This window comes from Macaca mulatta, chromosome 17, assembly GCF_049350105.2.
Source record: "Macaca mulatta isolate MMU2019108-1 chromosome 17, T2T-MMU8v2.0, whole genome shotgun sequence".
In the NCBI taxonomy this organism is placed as follows: Eukaryota; Metazoa; Chordata; class Mammalia; order Primates; family Cercopithecidae; genus Macaca; species Macaca mulatta.
Window position 1 is genome coordinate 917,529 of NC_133422.1, and position 23,850 is coordinate 941,378.

The 23,850-nt window shown below is 46.5% G+C and overlaps 1 protein-coding gene and 1 non-coding gene across 2 annotated transcripts in view; both read left to right on the plus strand.

The window, feature by feature from the left end:
* Positions 1-23,850, plus strand: part of LATS2 (large tumor suppressor kinase 2) — a 97,521-nt gene that overhangs the window by 11,186 nt on the left and 62,485 nt on the right. Inside the window, exon 2 of the mRNA XM_028837636.2 lies at positions 5,359-5,905. Coding sequence (XP_028693469.1) covers positions 5,564-5,905 — 342 coding nt within the window. The 5' untranslated portion in view covers positions 5,359-5,563. The remainder of the gene's footprint in view (positions 1-5,358; positions 5,906-23,850) is intronic.
* Positions 13,826-13,964, plus strand: LOC114673649 (U4 spliceosomal RNA). Its single transcript, XR_003724411.1, has one exon. It is a non-coding gene; the product is annotated as a U4 spliceosomal RNA (small nuclear RNA).

The window sequence follows — 23,850 nt, forward strand, 5'->3', positions numbered from 1 at the left end:
TTTATATAATTGATTTTCTCCTGCCTTCTCATCTTGAGCTATGAGCTCCTTAAAGTCAGAGGCGAATCAAGTCTTTCTGCATCCTCAGGACCAAGTAACAGGAACACCTTGTGTGGGTGTTCAGGTGGTGCACTGCTCAAGGGCCCTACATATAAGAGGGCTTGTCTCATGTCACATGTATACAGATTTATATGAGGGCATGTGCAATCTACTTGGAGACTTTTAGCCACTCACAGAAGACCTGGGTGATAGTAGAGACTCACCTCCCTGACACAGCATATGTGTCACACATCTTCTAGAGCGCACACATGATCACCCTTGTACTAAGACTGTTTCTTTCTCTCCTATGCCTCAGGGGTCCTGTTCCCGCCCCCCATTTGACTCAGCCTTTTCCCGCCCCCCTCATGTGGCTGTGGTATCAAGGCGTGTCTATGCGTGGGCCAGGGCCTCTGCCCACCAGGCTCCGGAAAGCTCCCCAGGGAAAATTGTTGGTACTGTACAATAATATAGTAACAAAAAACTTCTTGGGGAGGGGGTGCCTTTTTACAGTCTCTTCAGGGGCTCTGCCAGTCACTCTTCAGCAAGTATTTTTACTGGAAAGTATTTGGCACGGCGGTGGAAGCAAGGCCTTGAGCTGGGCACCCATGCTGCAGCTCCTCACAGCTCTGGGCCTGGAGCCATGGCAGCCTGAGTGGCAGCGGCGCCATTTATAATAGCCCAGACCAGGAGCACCCTAAACGTCCATTAGGTAGAATGGATGCATAAGTTATGGTGTATTTGTACAAGGGGATATTACTCAGCAGTGACAACTGACAGGCTTCTGCTATACACCACGTGTATGAATATGTGTTGAACGAAATGTGCTGAACTGCAGAGTAGAGATTGCATAATTCCTTGGGTATACGGTTCAAAAACTGGTCAGACTAATCCTTGGTGTTAGATGTCACGAAGGTGTCTCCCCTCGAGTGTTCCCCTTGGTCTGTGGGGGCCAGGGCTTGTGGGGTTGTGATGATACACTTCTTGATCTGGACGCTGTTTACAAGAGTGTGTTCTCTCGGTGAACATTTGTTAAAAAATATATGTTAAATAAGTGGATTGCCCCTGCCTCCTCCACCCCCAAGAGCCTTACTGTTCCTCCTGGCTTTCAGCGGCTTCCGTTCTATTTATTTGTTTGTTTGTTTCTTTGACAGAGTCTCCGTCTGTCACCCAGACTGGAGTGCAGTGGCGCAATCTCAGCTCACTGCAAACTCCGCCTCTTGGGTTCAAGGGATGCGCCTGCCTCAGCCTCCCGAGTAGCTGGACTACAGGGGTGTGCCGCCACACCTGGCTAATTTTTGTATTTTTTTTTTTTTGAGACAGAGTCTCGCTCTGTCGCCCAGGCTAGAGTGCAGTGGCCGGATCTCAGTCACTGCAAGCTCCGCCTCCCAGGTTCACGCCATTCTCCTGCCTCAGCCTCCCGAGTAGCTGGGACTACAGGCGCCTCCACCACACCCGGCTAGTTTTTTGTATTTTTTTAGTAGAGACGGGGTTTCACCAAATTAGCCAGGATGGTCTCGATCTCCTGACCTTGTGATCCGCCCGTCTCGGCCTCCCAAAGTGCTGGGATTACAGGCTTGAGCCACCGCGCCCGGCCGTATTTTTAGTAGAGACAGGGTTTCACTATGTTGGCCAGGCTGGTCTCAAACTCCTGACCTGAAGTGATCTGCCCACCTCGGCGTCCGAAAGAGCTGGGATTATAGGCGTGAGCCACAGCGCCCGGCCAGCTTCCCTTCTTTAGAGCAGATTTCAGAGAGAGCTTTCCAGCCTCAGAGTCAACCAGGACCTCCTTCAGCCACCCCCAGCTCCCTTCTGTCTGCTCGTGTGATGGGGGAGAGGACATCCCTGCATCCTGGCTTTAACATGGAACTTTCTCATGGTTCTTTTTCTTCAGTCTGGATTGTCTCTTGTGGCTCTTGCCCTTTCATAGCTGAGTGGAAAGCAGCTTGCCCCTTCTGTGCCGTGCTAATATCACTGCTGGTAAAAAGAGACATATCACAGATGGCTGCTCCTCTAAGGAATGTGAGTGAGCCGGGAGGGCCTTCAGCCATCCACTCACCTGGTAGCTCCATTTCATGGCTGAGCAGGCAGGCCATTGGCTGGGCAAATGCCCCATACGCAGATGCCAGCATCCCCTCCCCACCACCCCGCATCTGTGCCTTTCATTCCAGACCTGAAACCCCTTCCCCTTGTTCCCCGGGGCTGCTGCTCCTCACCCAGGAAGTGCTGCACTTGTCCGTTCTAGCCCACCTTCCACTCAGGCCGTGTCACTTGTTAGCTGAACCATAGACAGTGGCTGCCCATCCTCTGCACTGAGTCCAGACTCAACATGGCCGCGAATTGAGCCTCTGGGGACTTCTGTGGTTTCATCCCACAGGCCCCCCCAACCCTTCCCGCCTCCCCCTACCCCCCAGTCCTTTGACCTCCTGTATCTCCAGGAAGAGCCTGAACTGCACAGACCTGAACGTGGTAGGTGGAGCCTAAAGGCTTCTTTGCATATGCTGTTCCCTCTAGCTGGATTTCCATTCCTCCTGACACTCAGGTCTAATTATTTCTACCTTAGAGCTCTTTCTTTTTTATTCTCCAGGTATCTCTCTTTTTTTGAAGCTGTTTATTTGCCTGCCTCACCCCAGCATTCACTTGACAGTAAACTTGCTGAAGCCGAGATTTTGTTTTCATTTATCCTATCAGTGCCTGAGATTCAGTAAGTTTTTTTTGTTTTTGTTTATTTATTTATTTTTTTTGAGACGGAGTTTCGCTCTTGTTGCCCAGGCTGGAGTGCAATGGTGCGATCTCGGCTCACTGCAACCCCTGCCTCCCTGGTTCAAGTGATGCATCTGCCACCATGCCTGGCTAATTTTTTTATTTTTAGTTAGTAGAGACAGGGTTTCACTATATGTGGGCCAGGCTGGTCTCAAACTCCTGACCTCAGGTGATCCGCCCGCCTTGGCCTCCCCAAGTGGCTGGGGTTACAGGCGTGAGCCACTGCGCCCGGCCTTGAGTAGGTATTTAATAAATGTTTGTAGGGTAGATAAGAGAGTGGATGGGCTAGATGAGTAGATGGCCGAGTGAATGTTCTGGACGTGAAGAAACTCTCCGCATATTGTCAGGCCCTCTCTTGCATTGATCGTTCTTGTGAAGATAGTATGGCTGTGTTTTCTCTATTTTAGTTTTCAAAGAAAGGGAAGAAAACTAAAGATTGGAAACAAAGTGATTTGTGTGAATTCCTATAGGAAAAGAAAGAACTCTTCTGCCTCTTCCCGGCCATACCGAGTCACTCCTAGCATCCTGCATACTGCTTGGCATCACGTTGAGAACCTCTCCGTTTTTGTTGGAATGTGAAGCTATGGTTTTACAAAGTTAGGTATTTCAAAACAGATGCTTAGAGCACAAAGTCACTGAAATGAGTGTGGCTGCAATATGCCCCATTTTACACCAATTAAGCAGAGCTCTAGGCTTCTGGTATGTGGCCAGTACAGGCCCCAGGGGATCTGGGCTGTACCTGGATCTAATAGCTCGATATCTGCACAGTCTTAACACAGTCATTTTAGTGACTTTACCATATTATATTGTGTATTAAAATAGAGATTTCATGTTGAGAAATTTGTTTAGTCTCTCTTTTACCTTCTAAATGGAATCTTCTCACAATTACATTGAGAAAGGGGATAGTTAAAATGCTTACAATCCCCTTCCCATCTAAGCAAGGACTAGTAATTCAAATGTCATCTCTTAGTGTTTGCTATTGCGTATGGTTGTGTGATAGATCTATGTAGATTAACTCTTTGAGCTGCACCTGACACGTAGTAAGGGTGGGTGAATGTTAGCTATCCTTTTTTTTTTATCCGCTTGAAAAAGTCTGTGAAGCTGGGTCACGGTTTACAGTTACAAAGTTCCTTACGTAAGCTGAGCATCCAGATCCCTCTGCCCATCCCCGTTTAAAGGGTATTCTTTTTGGATCAGTTGTTCTTCATTTTATTAGAACTCAAAATGATTATCCTTCGAAATCTGCTTATTGAGTTCTATGGAGTAAGGGGATTGGGTGAGGGAAGGGGCAGCCACTAAGGGCTTTGGCACGGTGTGGGGTGCTGGCTCTGCCTTTCCCACCAGCGGGCACCTTGCCTGAGCTAGGGCAGCTGGTTAGATAAACAGTCGCCACGGGGTGAAGAATAGGGAGGGTGTTGTGTGTCCCAAGTACCGCAGGAGCTGGTACCCTTGTCATCTGACCCGGTGCTCACCACTGTCCTAAGCATCCGTCCCTATTACATAGCAGGGAGTGTGGGGCTGAGGGAGGCCAAGGGACTGGTCCAGGGTCACGCAGCCTTGTGACAAGTGACCTGTGCTGGCTGCTGAGGTCAACTCAGATCAACTTGGGCTGGATTTTGCTTTCTGAATCAAAGAACAGCAGAGTAGGCCGTGCACTAGGCCTGGAGTAGGTAGAATTTACTCTTGGAAAGTGCCTTTGTGACATCACATTCCGCATAACAAGGCCATTTCCATGCTGAAGTCGTAGTTCTGGACTCATAACTCTTATCCACATGATCATTGGACGTTCGTGTGGCCATAGTGCACTCTGAGAAGTTTCCTACATGCTGTTACCAGTCCCCTTCCATGTCAGTATCAGTTGCTACAAGAAAGAAATTTTAATTTTACTATTTAGGTCCAAATGCTGGTAAGTGGCCACCTTGTAAAAAATCAAGGAAGTAGTTACCTTCAAAGTCTCATGATGTGTGTGTGAAAACTGCAGTTGAAACATTTGCAACATAGGACTCTTTGAACGTGACAGACTTTGGGGTGTCTTTTAGGAAATTGGGAGGGTTTTATAAGGAGAAGTTCAGAAAGTTTTCTAAAAAGATATGGAAGGACCACATCTCATGTGAAGGGAGAGGTTAGTAAAGCCATGGGATGAAGGACAAGGAGTTGATTGGTTATTAGGAACAAGCCAGAAATCCAAGATCCCATGTAGAACATTTAACTCTAAATACTCCTCAAGCTGTGGGTTTCAAAATAAAATTTTATTATAATGAAATGTTTTAAATGAGCTGTCAGTTGTTGATACTACTGTTCTTGCCCTGAGTTGAATATTTATAGCGATTTACTTTGTTGCAGATTACGTATTACAGGAAACATTTTGGGACAGCCCTAGATGTCATGTGCTCTAACCATGGTTGAACAGTATTTTTGTCATTTCTGAGAGGTGATGCGTTCTTTCTTTTCTTTCCAAGTGGTATATTTCCGCGATCACTGTTCGTTTCTGAAAAATAGCATTAACATTGTGTGAAAACGACAAATGAACATTTCTCTCCCATTTATTTTCTTTTTCAGAGAGTGATGATCTTCAAAATGAAGACTTTGGAAAATTTTAGGTTCTCCATAGGAACTACAAAAATTGAAGGAAAGAACATTTTCAAAAGGAAATTATTTTGAAAGTATGTTTACAACAAACTGATACTATTGACAGTTTTTTTAAAAAAAATAATAAAACACTTTAAGAAGATTGTATTTATGGTAAAAGGAAACTGGACTAACAATGAGGCCAAAGACTTTTCCTGCCACAACTTATTCTGGAAATAGCCGGCAGCGACTGCAGGAGATCCGTGAGGGGTTAAAGCAGCCATCCAAGTCTTCGGCTCAGGGGCTACCCGTGGGCCCAAACAGTGACACTTCCCTGGATGCCAAAGTCCTGGGGAGCAAAGATGCCGCCAGACAGCAGCAGCAGATGAGAGCCACCCCAAAGTTCGGACCTTATCAGAAAGCCTTGAGGGAAATCAGATATTCCTTGTTGCCTTTTGCTAATGAATCAGGCACCTCTGCAGCTGCAGAAGTGAACCGGCAAATGCTGCAGGAACTGGTGAACGCAGGATGCGACCAGGTGGGTACAGGCCTCCACAAGGCCGTGTGCAGAGGCAGCTGTGGGACAGCTGGGGCAGTCAGAATGGTCTGGCAACTACTTGAAGGCTTTGAATTGGTTACTACTTATACAAGTGTTTCTAGGTTAAAAATCCAAGGCCCTTTTAACACATAATTGAACTCACAATGGAAGGTTCTCTACCTTCTCTCTCTGAAAGGGTCTTTTGAGCTGCTTTTCCTTTTCAGGCGAGATCCAGAAGTTGCTGAGGTCTCCTGAAATTGTAACGTGTATTTTTCTGTTCCGTTCTTGTGGAGATGAAAAGGGCTTTCATGCTTAGCCCCTTTTTTTTGGTGTTTATTCGGGTTATTCTGAGCTGTCGTGTAAAGAGACTGGCTTCCCTTTTCTTGTTTTGGTTTGTGCATTTTTTTTTTCTTCTAGAAATGGGAGGGTTGAGCAACATGCATTGGGTATTCTCTGACTCAGTTTTCTCCTATTTAAAAAAATAGTGTATGTGCTGTTACAGGGGGTGTAAGTATTAACATGTTCAGGAAATGAGAAAAAACTAGAAAGAAAAAGCTTGAGAAATCGTCAGAATTGTGGCAACACAGTCTCACGTTTTAGTTGTTTAGGATTAAAGGATACATTAGTGGAGGTGGCACCAGTTTGTACGTTAATACACAACTTACAGCAATGAGTGTGGTGACTCACACCTGTAATCCCAGCACTTTGGGAGGCCAGACAAGAAGATCACTTGAGGCCAGGAGTTTGAGACCAGCCTGGACAATATAGCGAGACTCCCTGTCTCTACAAAAAATAAAACGCTGGACGTGGTGGTGTGCACCTGTAGTCCCAACTACTTGGGATGCTGAGGCAGGCGGGATCGCTTGAGCCTAGGAGTTTGAGGCTGCGGTGAGCTGTGATAGCCACTGCACTCCAAGCCTGGTTAACGGAGCGAGACCCTATCTCTATTTAAAACACACAAACACACACACACACACACACACACACACACACACCCCTACACCTCATAGCCATACATTTATGATCTCTTAGCCGTTCATACACCTGAATAAAATCCAAGTTCAGGGACAGGACCATATAAAATGGAACTAGTGTCCAACCAGGTAAAAATGTAATTAGTGAAATGTAACAGGTAAAAACATAATTGCATTATGAAATGATTCATGAAAGCTAGTGCTTTATTACAATCTGTCATCTTAAAAATTATAGTTGCATGAAGCAGAAATAAGCTAAGTATTTTTGGTGCCTTGGAAGAGTAGTAAGATTTCATGCTCAAAGCATGTTAGAATGGCCCAAGCACTGCTGGTTTCTTAGAAATAACCTAATTACATACTCCTGGCGTTGCAGTCGCAGGAAAAGGCTAACAGTGTTATTTGTTATTTCCAAAACCAATCTCCATCCTCTTGTAGTTTATTACCGTAGACCTTACATTTCTCAGAGGAGATGTTTGTGAAATGAATCCTGCTGTTTTGTAGGGGGCTTCCTCGATACTTTGGGCCATACTGGGATTAACTTGTATATAGTGAGCGTTGTTACGTTGAGCTGCTTTGATAAAGCACAGGGTTGTGAGTAATGTGGTGCAGAGTGTTTCAGCAGTGAAGCTGACAGCAAAGCCACAGCCATTCTCATTGTGAAAGCATGAAGTTAAATATGCTGCCAAGCACCATCCCTTGATGTACAGAACCCAGCAGTTTTGAAAGTAGGAAAGCAGCAGTCCTGGGGAAATCTGGAGTAAGATTGCAGAGAAACTTTCGGGCCAACAGCAGAGCTTAAAATCTCCTGTAAATCACTTGCAGACAAAGGAGGCAAGCGGAGCCCCTGTGTTCTTTGCAGTTGTGTTTCAGCTGTGAGAAAAAGAAACAAGTCAAGCAAATAATCCCAAATGCAGGTGGGATCTTATTAGGTAAAATCCATTAGTGATAATTATAGTGCAAGAAGTAATAAAGCCAGGGCTGTTTGCAATACAGAAACACACAAATACAATAAAAGTAAGGATCATGACACCGATGAAGTTTCCATCAGCATTTAATTTATGTTAATTGCTAGCAGAAAGGCCTCCATTTACCATATTTAATGCCCTTGAAATAATTCAGTCAGTTTGGTGTGTGGTGTTACTTTATAACTTAAAACAGCTGTGCCTCCACCTTTCCCCTCCAACTCCCATTTCTTGGTCTGGATAAAAAATGCATTTGCTTTCAGAAAATTCAGGTAGGAAAGTCATCATGTGAACCCAAATAATAAGAGAGAAAAAGATAACAGTACCTTTGGAGTTGTATGTGTCTGTTTGTTAAAAAGATGATCTGAATTCAGTATAATAGAGTTCTTTTTTTTTAAGATGGTGTCTTGCTCTGTCGCCCAGGCTGGAGTGCAGTGGCGTCATCTTGGCTCACTGCAGCCTCGGCTCCTGGGTTCAAGCAATTCTCCTGCCTCAGCCTCCATGTAGCTGGGTTACAGGCACACGACACCACGCCTGGCTAATTTTTGTATTTTTAGCAGAGATGGGGTTTCATCATGTTGGCTAGGCTGGTCTCAAACTCCTGACCTCAAGTGATCTGCCTGCTTCAGCCTCCCAAGGTGCTGGGATTACAGGCGTGTATCACCATGTCTGTCTGAGAGTTCCTATTGTTGCAGCTTTTCTCCCTTTCACTCCTACTGTTTTTTGTTTTTGTTTTTGGTTTTGGTTTTTGAGGTGGAGTCTCACTCTGTCACCCAGGCTGGAGTGCAGTGGCACGGTATGGGCTCACTGCAACTTCTGCCTCCGGGGTTCAAGCGATTATCCTGCCTCAGCCTCCCGAGTAGCTGGGACTACAGGCGCCCGCCACCATGCCCGGCTAATTTTTTGTATTTTTAGTAGAGATGGGGTTTCACCGTGTTAGCCAGGATGATCTCAATCTCCTGACCTCGTGATCTGCCCGCCTTGGCCTCCCAAAGTGCTGGGATTACAGGCATGAGTTACCGCGCACGCCCAGCCACTCCTGCTGTTTTGTTTAAGAGGGTTTTGCTCTGTTGCCCAGGTTGAAGTGCAGTGGTGAGGTCACTGCTCACTGAAGCCTCGACCTTCTGGGCTCAAGCGATCCTCCTACCTCAGCCTCCCAAGTAGCTGGGACTACAGACGTGCCACCACGTCTGGCCAGTTTTCAAATTTTTTTCTGGAGATGGTATCTCGCTATGTTACCCAGGCTGGTCTGGAACTTCTGGACTCAAGCAATCTGCCTGCCTTAACCTCCCACAGTGCTAGGATTATAAGTTCAAGCCACCACACCCAGCCTTAACTTTTTATTAAAGTAAAATTTACTTTAAAAAAAGTACACAATTTCTAAGCACACAGCATAGTGAATTTTCACGTATTAAACCCACCCATGTAACTAGCATGTTTGAGTATATTTTTAATTAAAATACTTTAACATGGAAATTTCTGGAAAAAGTAAAAAACTTTAGGGTATTTTCTGTGTAAGGTTATAACGTGTATGTCAAATGATATGTTTATTAATCTTTTGCACATAAATTACTGAAGACTTAAGAAAATTCCTGTAGAATAAAAACTAGGCCACTAGATTAATATTTCTTATGGGAGGAGCTGCTCTTTAAATATAGATTTAAGGAATCGGAAAGGTAAGTCTTTTCGTTATGGGTATCATATTTTGAGCGTCGGATAGTTATTGGCATAAGTGACCATTTAAATTTGCATTTAAGTATGCAAACCATTTCTGTTCCACGGAAGCCTGGGACTTGCTTTCTCTGTCCAGTTGCAGTGGAGCATCTGCATGGTGTGGGTAGGGGGGTGTCATCAGCTCACTGCACTCCCTGCTCTTAATTATGGCACTCAGGATGGTGCCTCTGAGTCCTGTGAGAATGAGGTTCCAATTCAGTAACTCCCAGGGGAGGCCCATGGCCCCTGGACCCCTCAGAATAGCAAAGCACTTTGCCACGTGGTGCCCTCTGGGAGGACTTTCTTTGGATGCGAGGACTAGGAAAGGGTTCTGCTTTCCTTGAGAAACTGGCATGTGCTTTTTCTCGTGGCCGGCCTGTATCCTGCCTGTCCACCCTTCCTCTGATCTGCTGAGGGGTGCCCAGTCTGTGGCTCAGCGTTGATTCATTGTCCTGGTCCTGAATATTGTGTCGGCTATAATTTCCTAATCCTGATTAATCCAGTTCTTTCCCCCACTTTATCATGTTTAAGTGATTTAAAACTTCAATGGAATGAGGGTAGGGAAGAAATGTAAATAAACAAACAAACGGATAAACTGATTATATTAGACCAAATAAGGAAAGGCGTAAAGAAGACAGCCAGTGGTGAGGATGTGCACTGAGAGGCAGGCTTCCTGAGAACAGCGGCCACGCCAGCCTCTCAGTGAATCAGGGGCGATCTGCTTAATAAGAAAAGGGATTGAATTCTTCACATTCTCAAGCCAAAACGTGCAGAAAAAGCAAGCCTTCTCCACTCACCACACAAGTGCAGACCCAGGCCTTTGCCAACCTAGATAGCACTGCAAAGGGGTGAGACCCTCTGGGGCACGTGGGGTCTCACAGGAATGAGGACTGGTGTTGGCAGAGGCCCTGTGTGTGACACTGTCCTAAGCGTTTGCCATGTGTCATCTGCTCAGAACAGCACAGCAGGGGGAGATGGGTTCTAGTTGGCCCAGTGTTTTAGAAGAAACTGGCTGAGGGCATGAAAATGTGTCAGGCAGGTGACTCAAGCTCTCCCCTGCCTACCGGAGCCTTTCCTGACCTGCGTGCAGGGTCCTTGTCAGATGTACCCTTCACACATCCAGAACGAGCGGCAGGTCTGAGGAAGGAGTTCAGCACTCCCGCAGAGTGGCCATTTCGCTCTCCATCTTTGGTGTCCAGTGTATGCATTGCTAGCTCATCGCTGGATAGCTGCTGCTGCCTTTTTAAGTTCTGTGGATATTTCAACCTAAACGGAAGAGGCTGAGGCAAAATTAATAGAAGTAGAGAGTTTATTTGGGCCAAGTTGAGGACTGCAACCCTGGAGCATAGATTCAGGTTGCCTTGGACACACACTGTGATGAGCCGCAGTTACAGGTGAATTTTTACTCCAGCCTGGGTGACAGAGTGAGGTCTCATCTCAAAAAACAAACAAATAAATATAAATAAAGGCAAAAAGGGGGCAGGGAGTGGGCTGAAACAAAGTTGTTTGTGAGGAATTCTCATTGGCTTACACAAATAACATTGATTTAGTGATTGGCTATACGTCGTCAAGCTGTAGGGTGTGGGTTATAGTGTCCAGTGTGGCATTATTAGGTTAATTTATAGCCACTTGTGGCAACAGCAGGCAGTTTCAAAAAGTGAACACGTGGCCAGGCGCGCTGGCTCACGCCTGTAATCCCAGCACTTTGGGAGGCCGAGACGGGCAGATCGTGAGGTCAGGAGATCAAGACCATCCTCGCTAACACCGTGAAACCCCATCTCTACTAAAAATACAGAAAAATTAGCCAAAAAAATTGGGCGTGGTGGCAGGTGCCTGTAGTCCCAGCTACTCGGGAGGCTGAGGCAGGAAAATGGTGTGAACCCAGGAGGTGGAGCTTGCAGTGAGCCGAGATCTCGCCACTGCACTCCAGCCTGGGCAACAGAGTGAGACTCCACCCAAAAAAAAAAAAAAAAAGTGAATACATGCCTCAAGGGGGAAGTAGAATGTGATTGTTCTCTCAGTTTAATGTTTCTCTGGGCCCAGTAATTTAAAAGGACTCCAGATTCCTCAGATAAGAATTCTTTTCTCATTTCCATCCTCATAGGGGTTGCTTCTCTTTTCCCTCATGTCTGTGGGGCATGGGGTTTCTCAGGGTCCCTCTCCTCTCCTCTCATTCCCCGGGCATCCATACATGGCTGCCTGCCACATCCCTGGCAGCTGGCCAGCCTGACTCCCGCCTTGGCTCTGCTGCAGCTTCCAGGGCCTCCCAGGCCCTGGTCTTATCCTCCCCACATGCTCCCCTCTACAGAGGAGCTCTCTGCAATGTCTCAACCACACGGCATGGCCTCCAGACAGCTCTTCCCGCCTGCTTGCTTTGGGGCTCTCTGACGCATGATTTTGTTGCCTGGAAGTGTCACCAGCTATCTGGATTCTAGCGTCTGCTGTGATTCCACTCAGATGCCTTTATACACAGGCTCTTCCACCTGGATACGAGCTGCTCCTATTCAAACTTCCATAGCAAAGACATTTCTTTTTCTTTTTCTTTTCTTTTTTTTGAGACAACGTCTGTCGCCCAGGCTAGTGCAGTAGCCTGGCTCACTGTAGCCTTGGCCTCCTGGGCTCAAGCAATTCTCTGCCTCAACCTCCCAAGTAACTGAGACCACAAGCTAATTTTTCTATTTTTTGTAGAGATGGGGTTTCACCATGTTGCCCAGGGTGGTCTCGAACTCCTAGTCAGAAGTGATACACCCGCCTCAACCTCCCAAAGTACTGGGATTACAGGCATGGGCCACCATGCCCGGCCAGAAATTTCTTTCTTTCTTATTATTTTTTTTTTTTGAGATGGAGTTTCGTTCTTATTGCCCAGGCTGGAATGCATTGGCGCTATCTGAGGTTGCGCTCACTGCAACCTCCGCCTTCCAGATTCAAGCGATTCTCCTGCCTCAGCCTCCCAAGTAGTTGGGATTACAGGCATGCGGCACCACGCCCAGCTAATTTTGTATTTTTAGTAGAGATGGGGTTTCACTATGTTGGTCAGGCTGGTCTTGAACTCCTGACCTCAGGGGATCCACTCACCTCAGCCTCCTGAAGTGCTGGGATTACAGGTGTGAGCCGCCTCGCCCGGCCTCAGAAATTTATTTCTAACCCCAAGGATGCTCTATGCATTGGGCATTGTGTTGTCAGATTGTCGTGCCCCAGTCTTGCTTTCCCTGTCTGAGGCAGTGTCTCTGGGGGCCTGGATCTTGGAGTTTATCCCTCTGTGCCCACAAGGCCTCCCACACTGCAGGGCATGTGCTCCTCAGTGCTTGCTGACCAGTGAAGGTTCTGTGTACTAGTCCAGCCAAAACCCTCACCCCAGTTGTCAGACCCTGGAAAAGATGCTAACCAGAAATGCAGATCTCCTCGGGATTTTATTTGACTTAATTCTCACAACATGCATCACCAAGAAAGCTATAGAGAAATGGTTAACACTAATCTCCCAGCCCTTTGTCTTGGTGGCAAGGTCCTGCCACAGGATTGCTTCATTGTAATAAAGATATTTGCTAATGAAAAAGATAAAAGGAATTTAGATAACATGTACATTTCCTCTTTCTCCCTTCCTCTTGAAAGGGAACCACCTTTGGTGTTACTGAACATATTAATAAGAGGAGAAGGAAGAAAGAAACACTTAAGTTTAGGAATGTCGGTCATGTAACAGGAAATTGTATTACAATGGCTTTTGGGTGTAGCAGGTCCTTGCCTTTTTCCCTTTTCTTTTTCTTAGTGACTTTCACGTTAGTTTTGGCTCTTCCATAAGGCACACCACATACCTTTTTAATGTAGGGTTTTAAATTACTTTCACAAAACACAAGCAAAGCATACCCCTCTGTGTCATAAACCCCCCTACAAGCAAAGCATACCCCTCTGTGTCATAATCCCTCCCCCCAACCTTAAGCTCCTAGTTTTTGTTTGTTTTTGTTTTTGTTTTCTTGAGATGGAATCTCACTCTGTTCTTAGGCTGGAGTACAGTGGGGCGATCTCAGCTCATTGCAACCTCCGCCTCCCGGGTTCAAGCGATCCACCGTGCCTCAGTCTCCCGAGGAGCTGGGATTACAGGCATGCGCCACCGTGGCCGGCTGTTTTTAGTACATACGGGGTTTCTCCATGATGGTCAGGCTGGTCTAGAACTCCGACCTCAGGTGATCCGCCCGCCTCGGCATCCCAGTAAGACTGCTGTTAACGTGTTGGTATAAAACTGGACAACTGTTGTCTAATTACAAAAATAGATAAAAAGCTTTGCACAGTGGCAGTGTCACAGTCAATGAGGTTTATCCAAGGTGCAATTACTGCTAATTGGAAACTTTCCAATACCCCACCATGACAACTTGAAATGTAGTCAGCACTGGCAATTTTTGACAGTCTCTACAGAGACTGAAAAAAAAAAGAGAGAGATGTAATAGGTGGGTTGCAGTGACTCACACCCGTGACCTCAACACTCTGGTAGGCTGAGGCAGGAGGATTACTTGAGTTTGTAAGTTCAAGGCCAGCCTGGGCAACATAGCAAGACCCTGTCTATTTTTTTAATTTAAAAAAAAAGGATGGAATTATATATTAAACTGTATAATGTACCACACACATACATTTTGTGTAACAGAATTGAGGCCTTGTGGCCCATCAGATCACCCCAGTCAGTTCTCCTCCGAAGCACCTCATGCACTGGCCTCTCCTGCCCCCCCGTACAGTCTCCACCTTTGCTCCTGGGATCTTGGTGGCTCCTGGCTGCCCCTCCTGCGTCTTTCTCCGACTTTCCCTGCACGGTGCCCTCCTCAGTCTGATTTGTTTTGTTTTGTTTTTTGAGACAGGGTCTTGCTTTGTCGCCCAGGCTGCAGTGCAGTGGCATGATCATGGCTTACTGCAGCCTCGAACTCCTGGGCTCAAGCAATCCACCCAAGTAGCTGGGACTACAAACGTGGGCCACCATTGCTGGCCCCCCTCATTCTGAAACGGGAAGATTCTGTCATTTCCCTTCTGGAAACCTTTTCTCTGGCCTCGGGATGGCGCCCGGGAGCTGGCAGGCAGGGCCCACCTGTAGCCGCAGGATCCCACCTCCTGGCAGGCCCACCCTGGCCCGACCCACCCTGGTCCTGACCACCCTGGCCCTGCCTGCCCTGGCCCTGCCCACTCTGCCTGTCTCTCAGGCTGCCCAGTGCTGGCCCCTCTGCAGGACCAGGCCCACTTCTCCCTCAGGGCTCATCTTTGGGTCTGTGATTCAGAAAAGCCTTTTCTGAGCCCCCAGTCAAAATTAGGTCCCTCTGTTCTCTCCCATGACACCATAATTTTCTCCCCCAGTGTTTATCAGAATCTGCTGTTAAGTAGTTGTGTGTCTCCCTGTGTAGATTTTAAGGCCTATGAGACAGTGACTTTGTTCTAGTCGCCACTTTCTGAGACCCAGAACTGTGCAAGCTCTCAAAAACTCCTGACAGACAAGCACAGAGACAAGCATTACGTCATAAACATTTTCATTCCATTATATAGTCTTTTTAAATTTTTTTTTTTTTTTGAGATGGAGTCGCGCTGTGTTGCCCAGGCTGGAGTGCAGTGGCACGATCTGGCTCACTGCAACCTCCCCCTCTTGGGTTCAAGCGATTCTCCCCCATCAGCCTCCTGAGTAGCTGGAATTACAGACACCTGCCATCATGTGTGGCTAATTTTTGTATTTTTGTAGAGATGGGGTTTCACCATGTTGGCCAGGCTGGTCTTGAACTCCTGACCTCTCAGGTGATTCACCTGCCTTGGCCTCCCAAAGTGCTGAGATTACAGGCCTGAGCCAACACACCCGGCCCTGAAATATGATTTTTAACATCTGCATTGTATTCCATTGTTCAGATAGATGTCCCATAATTTATTGTAAAGAGCTGGTCATGAACATTCTTCTACATACATTCTTATGGATATCACTGATTTCCTCAGAATACATTTTAGGAATGGAATTACTAGGGTAAATGTTGAGAGCATTTTTACCGTTCTTGTATTGCCAAGTGGGTTTTTAAAAATCATTCAATTGAATTTATACTTCCAACCTGCCAACAAAGAATATTATCACTACTACTACTAAAAACTAGAAGCAGCTGTCAGTTTAATAGTTGGCTTTGTTTTTGTTTTTGAGACAGAGTTTTGCTCTGTCGGCCAGGCTGGAGTGCAGTGGCACCATCTGGACTCACCGCAACCTCCGTGTCCCGGGTTCAAGCAGTTCTCCTGCTTCAGCCTCCTGAGTAGCTGGGGTTACAGGCGCCTGCCACCATGCTGGGCTAATTTTTGTATTTTTAGTAGAGACAGGGTTTCACCATCTTGGCCAGTCTGGTCTTGCACTCCTGACCTCGTGATCCACCTGCCTCGGCCTTCCAAAGTGCTGGGATTAAAAGCATGAGCCACCACGCCTGGCTTAATTTTTGTATTTTTAGTACAGACGGGTTTCATCATGTTGGCCAGGTTGTTATCGAACTCCTGACCTCACAAGATCCACCTGCCTCAGCCTTCCAAAGTGCTGGAATTACAGGCGTGAGCCACCACGCCAGGCCAAAAGCCCGTTTTAACAGGAAAGCGGGTCCAGCCTCAGGCACTTAATAAGAGCCTCCCCACTCACCGCCAAAATGAGAGCTTTCTGGTACTTAAAACTGGAGAACCATTACCACTTTCTATTATCACACACATCCATTGCTGCAATTAAGAATACAAAGCCCACTTTGGGAGGCTGAGGGGGGTGGATCATCTGAGGTCAGGTGTTCAAGACCACTCTGGCCAATGTGGTGAAACCCGTCTCTATTAAAAATTAGCTAGGTGTGGTGGCACACGCTTGTAGTCCCAGCTACTCAGGAGGCTGAGGCACAAGAATCACTTGAACTCGGGAGGCAGAGGTTGCAGTGAGCCAAGATCGCGCCACTGCACTCCAGCCTGGGTGACAGAGCTAGACTCTGTTCCCCCAAAAAAGGGGGAGGGGGAGCTGTTGAGGAAATACCTTTTCTCTGCTCCCTGAATGACTTACCTCTGTGAGTGGCGCAGGCCCTAGGTGGACTCTAGGAATTACTGGCTACTCATGTGCTGTGGTGTTGGTCCCTGCAGCTCTTTGCCCTCCACTGCCAGCAACCTTCTCTTCTATCCCAGTGTGCAGTATAGATCTTAGCATTTTTTTTTTTTTTTGAGATGGAGTCTCGCTGTGTGGCTCGGGCTGGAGTGCAGTGGCCAGATCTCAGCTCACTGTAAGCTCCGCCTCCCGGGTTCATGCCATTCTCCTGCCTCAGCCTCCCGAGTAGCTGGGACTACAGGCGCCGCCACCTCACCCGGCTAGTTTTTTTGTATTTTTAGTAGAGATGGGGTTTCACCGTGTTAGCCAGGATGGTTTCGATCTCCTGACCTCGTGATCCGCCCGTCTCGGCCTCCCAAAGTGCTGGGATTACAGGCTTGAGCCACCGCGCCCGGCAATCTTAGCATTTTTTATGTGGGCTGTAACATGAAAAATATTGGAGATCATAAATATTGTTCACTTAATGCTTGTTGTGTCACACCAAACGATTTACTGCTGAGATTATTTGCTGTCAAGTGGTTGTAGAGATCTAGGCGGGAACTTGTGTACAGTCAGGATTGGTGGTTTTTGTTGCCTGGAACCCCAGCTTTGCCTGGCTTGATGGTTGGGGTCCTGGGAGAGTTCTGGGTCTGTGAGTTCTGGGTCTCCAGTCTGCATGCAGTTCTCTGTGGGGGCTTCATTTAAACTGTTTCTGTCATTGCCAAACCATTTGTGGATGTAAATAGAGAAAACCAACAAGGATCTAAATAGGGGAAAAACCAACAAGGAAATTGAATGTTTTATGACATTTAACAATGTTCTCTTTTAGAATTACTTTTAATAGGGTTATGATGAATTTCAAAATTAACAACAACAAAAAAATGCCACATCCATTATCATAGTCACTACCCAGCGTCTCTTTATTTTGGCCTTAAAATTTACTGGCCAGAAATTCATAGCTCTTGAATTGAAACTGCATTCATCATGCAATTTTTTATATATTAGGTTTTACTCATTTTAGATTTCTTTTCTTGCTTATTTTTTTGGTTTTGTTTTAGTTTGTTCTTGTCAATAGAGATGGAGTCTTGCTGTGTTTCTCGGCCTGGTCTGAAACTTCTGGCCTCAAGTGATCCTCCCGCCCTGGCCTACCGAAGTGTTGGGATTACAGGCGTGAGCTCTGTGCTCCGCCCCATCTTAGATATAGTTATTTTGTAGTATTGTATTTAGAAGGGAGATTATTTTCGTAGTTAAATTTTTACAATTTGTAATCTTCTGTAATTGACTTATTTGTTAGTGGATGCCTTTTTTTTTTCGTAAGAGTTCTTGATGACTTTCCTGTACTGTGGGAAACGGCAGGAAATTCTTCTCCCCTCTGTACCCTCTCCCAGCAACGAGCCTGGCTGTGTAGGCTCCGCAGCGGCCCCAGGTGTCAGAAGCACTAAATCGAGCTGCCGGTAGCAGATCCCACCGCAGAGGCCTAACCCCCAGTGGTAGAATGAGAAGGATGCTGGAGATGAGCGGGCTGTGGTGGCACGGCAGTTCACAGTTTCATCAGGAATAGGCACCTTCTCTCTCTCTCTGCCACCCTTAGCAAGTGACTCCGTCTTGGCGTGCACCAGGTGGCACCTCTGTGATGGTGTTCCAGGTCTGAACCAGGGAAGGATGCGCTGGCTCTGGCTCTTTGTCAGGGAGCTTCCCCAGCACCTCCCCGGTCAGGACCCAGTTACTTGGTCACGGGGGTTTAAGCAGCTTTGGAAATGTGTTCTTCAGCTGGGCATATGGCCACCCCTAATGCAACTGAGCACTGTTAGTAAGGAAGAAAAGGAGGCTGAACCTTGGTTAGAAAGCCATAGTGTAGCCATGTGTCACCTTGGCTGTGTCACCAGGGCATACCATGCACCTTCTGAGCCTCAGGATTCCTCATCCACACACTTGGGATGATAATTGCTCCATGTTCTGAGTTGTCCCGCTGACCAGAAAGAATGTAAAGTGACTGGCCCGTGGTTGGTATGCAGAGGTGGCAGTCTGACCACAGTGCCATGTGTCATTAGTGCTCAGAAACTTGTGAGGATGCTGGAGAGCTGGGCTTCCTGGTGCTGTGACGTGCTTTACTGAAATAATAAGATCATTGTCCAACCAGCCTGGGTGCGACGGGTCCCCTGTCCCACAGAAATCACATGGAGAAGATTTGCTCAAACTTGTGGAATGTGTGTGTCCTTGTGGTTTTGATATATATTTGGGTAGTTATGACATTAGAAGAATTATTAATCATGTCATAGAAATAAAGGTTGTTTTGTACAAAAGTAAATGATTAACAGTGACAAATTTCTCCAGCCAAGAAGTACACATTTAATGTAAACTGCAAGTAACTTCATTTGGCTTATAAAAGCTTTTAGTCAGCAGAGAGCTGTTGTAAAGCTAGTGGCATTTGGCATCTAGGAGGCCCAAGAATGTGGCCAAGTGTAGTGGAACAAATTGTACTCTGTGCCGGCTGTCAACCTTGGAGACGCCTAGAAGAGCCTTCAGTGATACCGTGTGTGTCTCTGTCACCTTCTGTTTCTTCTCCATGCCACATGGCTTAACTCAGCTCTGCCGCTTTGGTGTTTCCACGGTTTTTCTGGAGTTGGAGGCTGGAAATGTTATAAGAAGCCCCACCCTGTGGGTCTTTCTGCACTGAACTCGTCTTATTTGCTTCCCGTCTTCCCATCACGTCTCTACCTCTCTGAGGTCACCGTAGAAAGAGAAATCAAGTCAGCAGGGACTCAGCTGACCCCTCTTTTCAGGATTCCTTGGTAGTTTCCAAATTCTTTCTCTACACCAGGAAGGTCTCTCTCTCCCCCCGTCCCTTGTTCTCTCCCATCCTCCCCACTTCTCTTTCTCAACCCGGTCTGGGAGTCATTTCTAACAAGAGGTTCCTAGCTTACATTGTCTCTGGCGCTAGGCTCCATTCCAGTCTTTCTGTTAATGAGTCCTTTCTTCAGTGGCCTATTTTTTTTTTTTTCTCGTGTCTTTGCTGCTAACACCCTGCTCTGCTATACCTGGATTCTCCCTGACCCAGTAATTCCCCCGGTGAACTTTTCCTGAATGGCAAGTCCCTTGGTAACCACTGTCCTCACCGTCCTCTTCCAATCTGATCTCCACTTATTTCTTGTACCGGCCCAGCCTCCCTGTTCTCGTTGGGTCTGCCCTCTGCACCTCCCCTGCCACCAGGCTGTGAGATTATCTCCCACACTGGATTCGCTCATGCTGTCGCCCCCCAGAGTGCACTCCCTAGCCAGCCGTGGTCCACCCTTCGAGTCCCACTTCCGCGACCCATCCTGTGGCCTTGTACAGCTGTTCATCCGAGTGCCTGCTAAGTTCTTTCTTTTCTGAATTCCCATTTGTGTCAGTATCATCCAAGGAACTGTGGTAGGTCTCTCAGCATCTTAGGGATTATTTAGGGGTGTCCAGTCTTTTCCCTGGGCCACAATGGAAGAAGAATTGTCATGGACCACACATAAAATACACTAATACTAACGATAGCTGATGAGCTTAAAAAAAAAAAAAGGCCGGGCGTGGTGGCTCACACCTGTAATCCCAACACTTGGGGAGGCTGAGGCAGGCAATTACTTGAGGCCAGGAGTTCCAGACCAGCCTGGCCAACGTGGCTAAACCCCACCTCTACTAAAAATACAAAAATTCGTCAGGCGTGGTGGCGGGCGCTGTAATCCCAGCTACTCAGGAGGCTGAGGCAGGAGAATTGCTTGAACCTGGGATGCGGAGGTTGCAATGAGCCGAGATCGTGCCATTGCACTTTAGCCTGGGAGACAGAGCGAGACTCTGTCTCAAAAAAATAAAAAAAAAATGATAAGCCATAAGAACAGAGCAGAGATCAGTTTGTGTGTGAATCTAGTCAAACTGCAGCACATAGCTCTCTCCTGTAAAACAGAGCACCTAACCCATTAGAATGCAGTGTTGCCGCAACGTATTATCAGCAGTATTGTTTTTAGCCATCATTACTGCACATGGAGAGAACAGGGAAAGTGAGACCTTAGGAACTAAGGCAGTCAGTAGCACCGGGAGGAACCAGATGCTGGCTTTAGCCGACAGCAAATTTTTTTTTTTTTTTTGAGACGGAGTCTCGCTCTGTCACCCAGGCTGGAGTGCAGTGGCCGGATCTCAGCTCACTGCAAGCTCCGCCTCCCGGGTTCGGGCCATTCTCCTGTCTCAGCCTCCTGAGTAGCTGGGACTACAGGCGCCCGCCACCTCGCCCGGCTAGTTTTTTGTATTTTTTAGTAGAGACGGGGTTTCACCGTGTTAGCCAGGATGGTCTCGATCTCCTGACCTAGTGATCCGCCCGTCTCGGCCTCCCAAAGTGCTGGGATTACAGGCTTGAGCCACCGCGCCCGGCCTAGCCGACAGCAAATTTAAACAGCTATCATGAAATGGTTAAAACGACAAATTTTGTTAGTTTTTGAAACAATTTTTTTTAAAAAGCTATTAAAAATATGTTCAGAGAATGAAAGGGAAATGTATCAGAATTAAGAGAAAATACAGGGTTAGTGAATGCACAGACAGAAAATCTTTTATTAGTCAGGGTCTTGCTCTGTCACCCAGACCACAGTGCAGTGGGTGCCATAACAGCTCACTGCAGCCTTCCTGGGCTCAAGCAATCCTCCCTCTCAGCTTCTGAAGCAGCCGTGACTACAGGCACACTCTGCCATACTCAGCTCACTGTTTAACTTTCTTGTAGAGATAGGGTCTCACTGTTTTGCCCAGGCTGGTCTCAAACTCCTAGGCTCAAGTGATCCCCTGCTCCCCCCGACCGCCCGGTTCCCAAAGTGCTGGAATTACAGGCATGAGCCACCACACCCAGCCCTAGTCAGGAAATCTTTACAGAGAAATGGAAACTACAAAAATGGAAACTCTAAGCTGAAAAGTAAAATAAGTGAAAAAAATTTTATTGGCTACATGGTATCAACATAACAGTAGGTATGGCAATAGAAAGAACCAGTAAACTGAAATATAAATTAGTAGAAATTACCCAATCCAAAAATCATAGAAAAAAATTGAACAGAAATGAACAGAACTCTCAGTGACTTGTGGGATAATATGAGATTGTCCAGTATATGTGAAATTGGAATCCAAGAAGACGAATAGAAAGGAAATACCTAAACATTTGACACAGTAATAGTTAAAAGCTTCCCAGATGTGGTGAAAAGCATTCATGTGCAGATCTAAGAAGCTTAATAAACCAAGAGCAGGATGAACACAGAGGAAACAACTCCTAATGAAAGCCAAAGATAAAGACAAAATCTTGAAAGCACCCAGAGAAAAATGATGTTACATACAGAAAAATGATAAGATTAAAAGCTGACTTCTCATCAGACAGTATAAAAGCTGAATATATTGAAATGACACATTCAAAGTGCTGAAGAAAAAAGTACACCAAGTATTTTATATCTAGCAAAACTGTCCTTCAGAAATGAAAGTGTTGTAAAGACATTTCCAGGGGAACAAGAATCTGAGAAAATTTGTTACCAGGGGACCTGTATTAAAAGAAATACTAAAGGGGTAGGGGTATGGGGGGGAAAATGCTAAAGGATATACAGGAAGGAATGAAGAGCACTAAAAATAGTAGATATCAATAAGTATAAAATACTAATTTATTTTTCATTTTCTTTCTTGTAATCTCTTTAAAAGACACATCAATATTTAAAGTAAAAACACTTTATTGATAGGTTTATCATATCTATAGATCTAATATACAACACTATGAGTTGGGAAAGTTAAGTGGAAATATATTATTGCCGAGTTCCTTTTCTAGTGTAACTCAAAATTAACATTTAAGTAGATTGTTGATATAGTTTGGATATTTGTCCCCACCCAAATTTCATGTTGAAATGTAATCCCCAGTGTTGGAGATAGGCGTGGTGGGACTAGATGATGGGAGTGGATTTCTTTCTTTTTCTTTTTTTTTTTTTTTTTTTTTTTTTTGAGACGGAGTCTCGCTCTGTCGCCCAGGCTGGAGTGCAGTGGCGCGATCTCGGCTCACTGCAAGCTCCGCCTCCCGGGTTCACGCCATTCTCCTGCCTCAGCCTCCCGAGTAGCTGGGACTACAGGCGCCCACAACCGCGCCCGGCTAATTTTTTGTATTTTTAGTAGAGACGGGGTTTCACCGTGGTCTCGATCTCCTGACCTTGTGATCCGCCCGCCTCGGCCTCCCAAAGTGCTGGGATTACAGGCGTGAGCCACCGCGCCCGGCCTTTTTTTTTTTTTGAAGCAGAGTCTAGCTCTTTCGCCCAGGCTGGAGTGCATTGGCTCGATCTCAGCTCAGTCCAACCTCACCGTCCCAGGTTCAAGCGATTCTCCTGCCTCGGCCTTTTGAGTAGCTGGGATTACAGGTGTGTGCCAACATGCCCTGCTAAGTTTTGTATATTTGGTAGAGACGGGGTTTCACCATGTTGGCCAGGCTGGTCTCGAACCGCTGACCTCAGGTGATCTGCCTGCCTCGACCTCCCAAAGTGCTGAGATTACAGGCATGAACCACCATGCCCAGCCTTGGGGATAGATTTCTTATGAGTAGTTTAGCACCACCCTCTTGCTGCTGTCCTCAAGATAGTGAATTCTCATGAGGTCTGGTTGTTTAAAAGTGTGTGGCACCTCCCCCTGGCCTCTTGCTCCTGCTTAATCATGTGATGTGTCTGCTCCTACTTTGCCTCCATGAGGAAAAGCTCCCTGAGGCCTTCCCAGAACCCCTGCAAATGCTGGTACCATGCTTGTACAGCCTGCAGAACCATGAACCAGTTAAACCTCTTTTCTGTATAAATTACCCAGCCTCGGGTATTTCTTTATAGCAATGCAAGAATGGCCTAATACAATTGTTGTAAGTTAAAAGTGTTTATTACCACACCTGTAATCTCAGTATTTGGAAGGCTGAAGTGGGCAGATCACTTGAGCTCAGGAGTCTGAGACCAGCCTGGGCAACATGGTGAAACCCCATCTCCACAAAAAATTTAAAAAAAACTAGCTAGGCATGGTGGTGCACATCTGTAGTCCCAGCTACTTGGGAGGCTGAAGTGGGAGGATGGCTTGAGCCTGGGAGGTGGAGGTTGCGGTGAGCCATGGTGGTGCCAATACCCTCCAGCCTGGGCCATAGAGCCAGATCCTATCTCAGAAAAAATTATATTACCATCTTTAGAGCAACCACTAAAATATAATTCAAAGAGACAGAGCTAGAGAGCCAATAGAGGAGTTAAAATGGAATACTAAAATAAC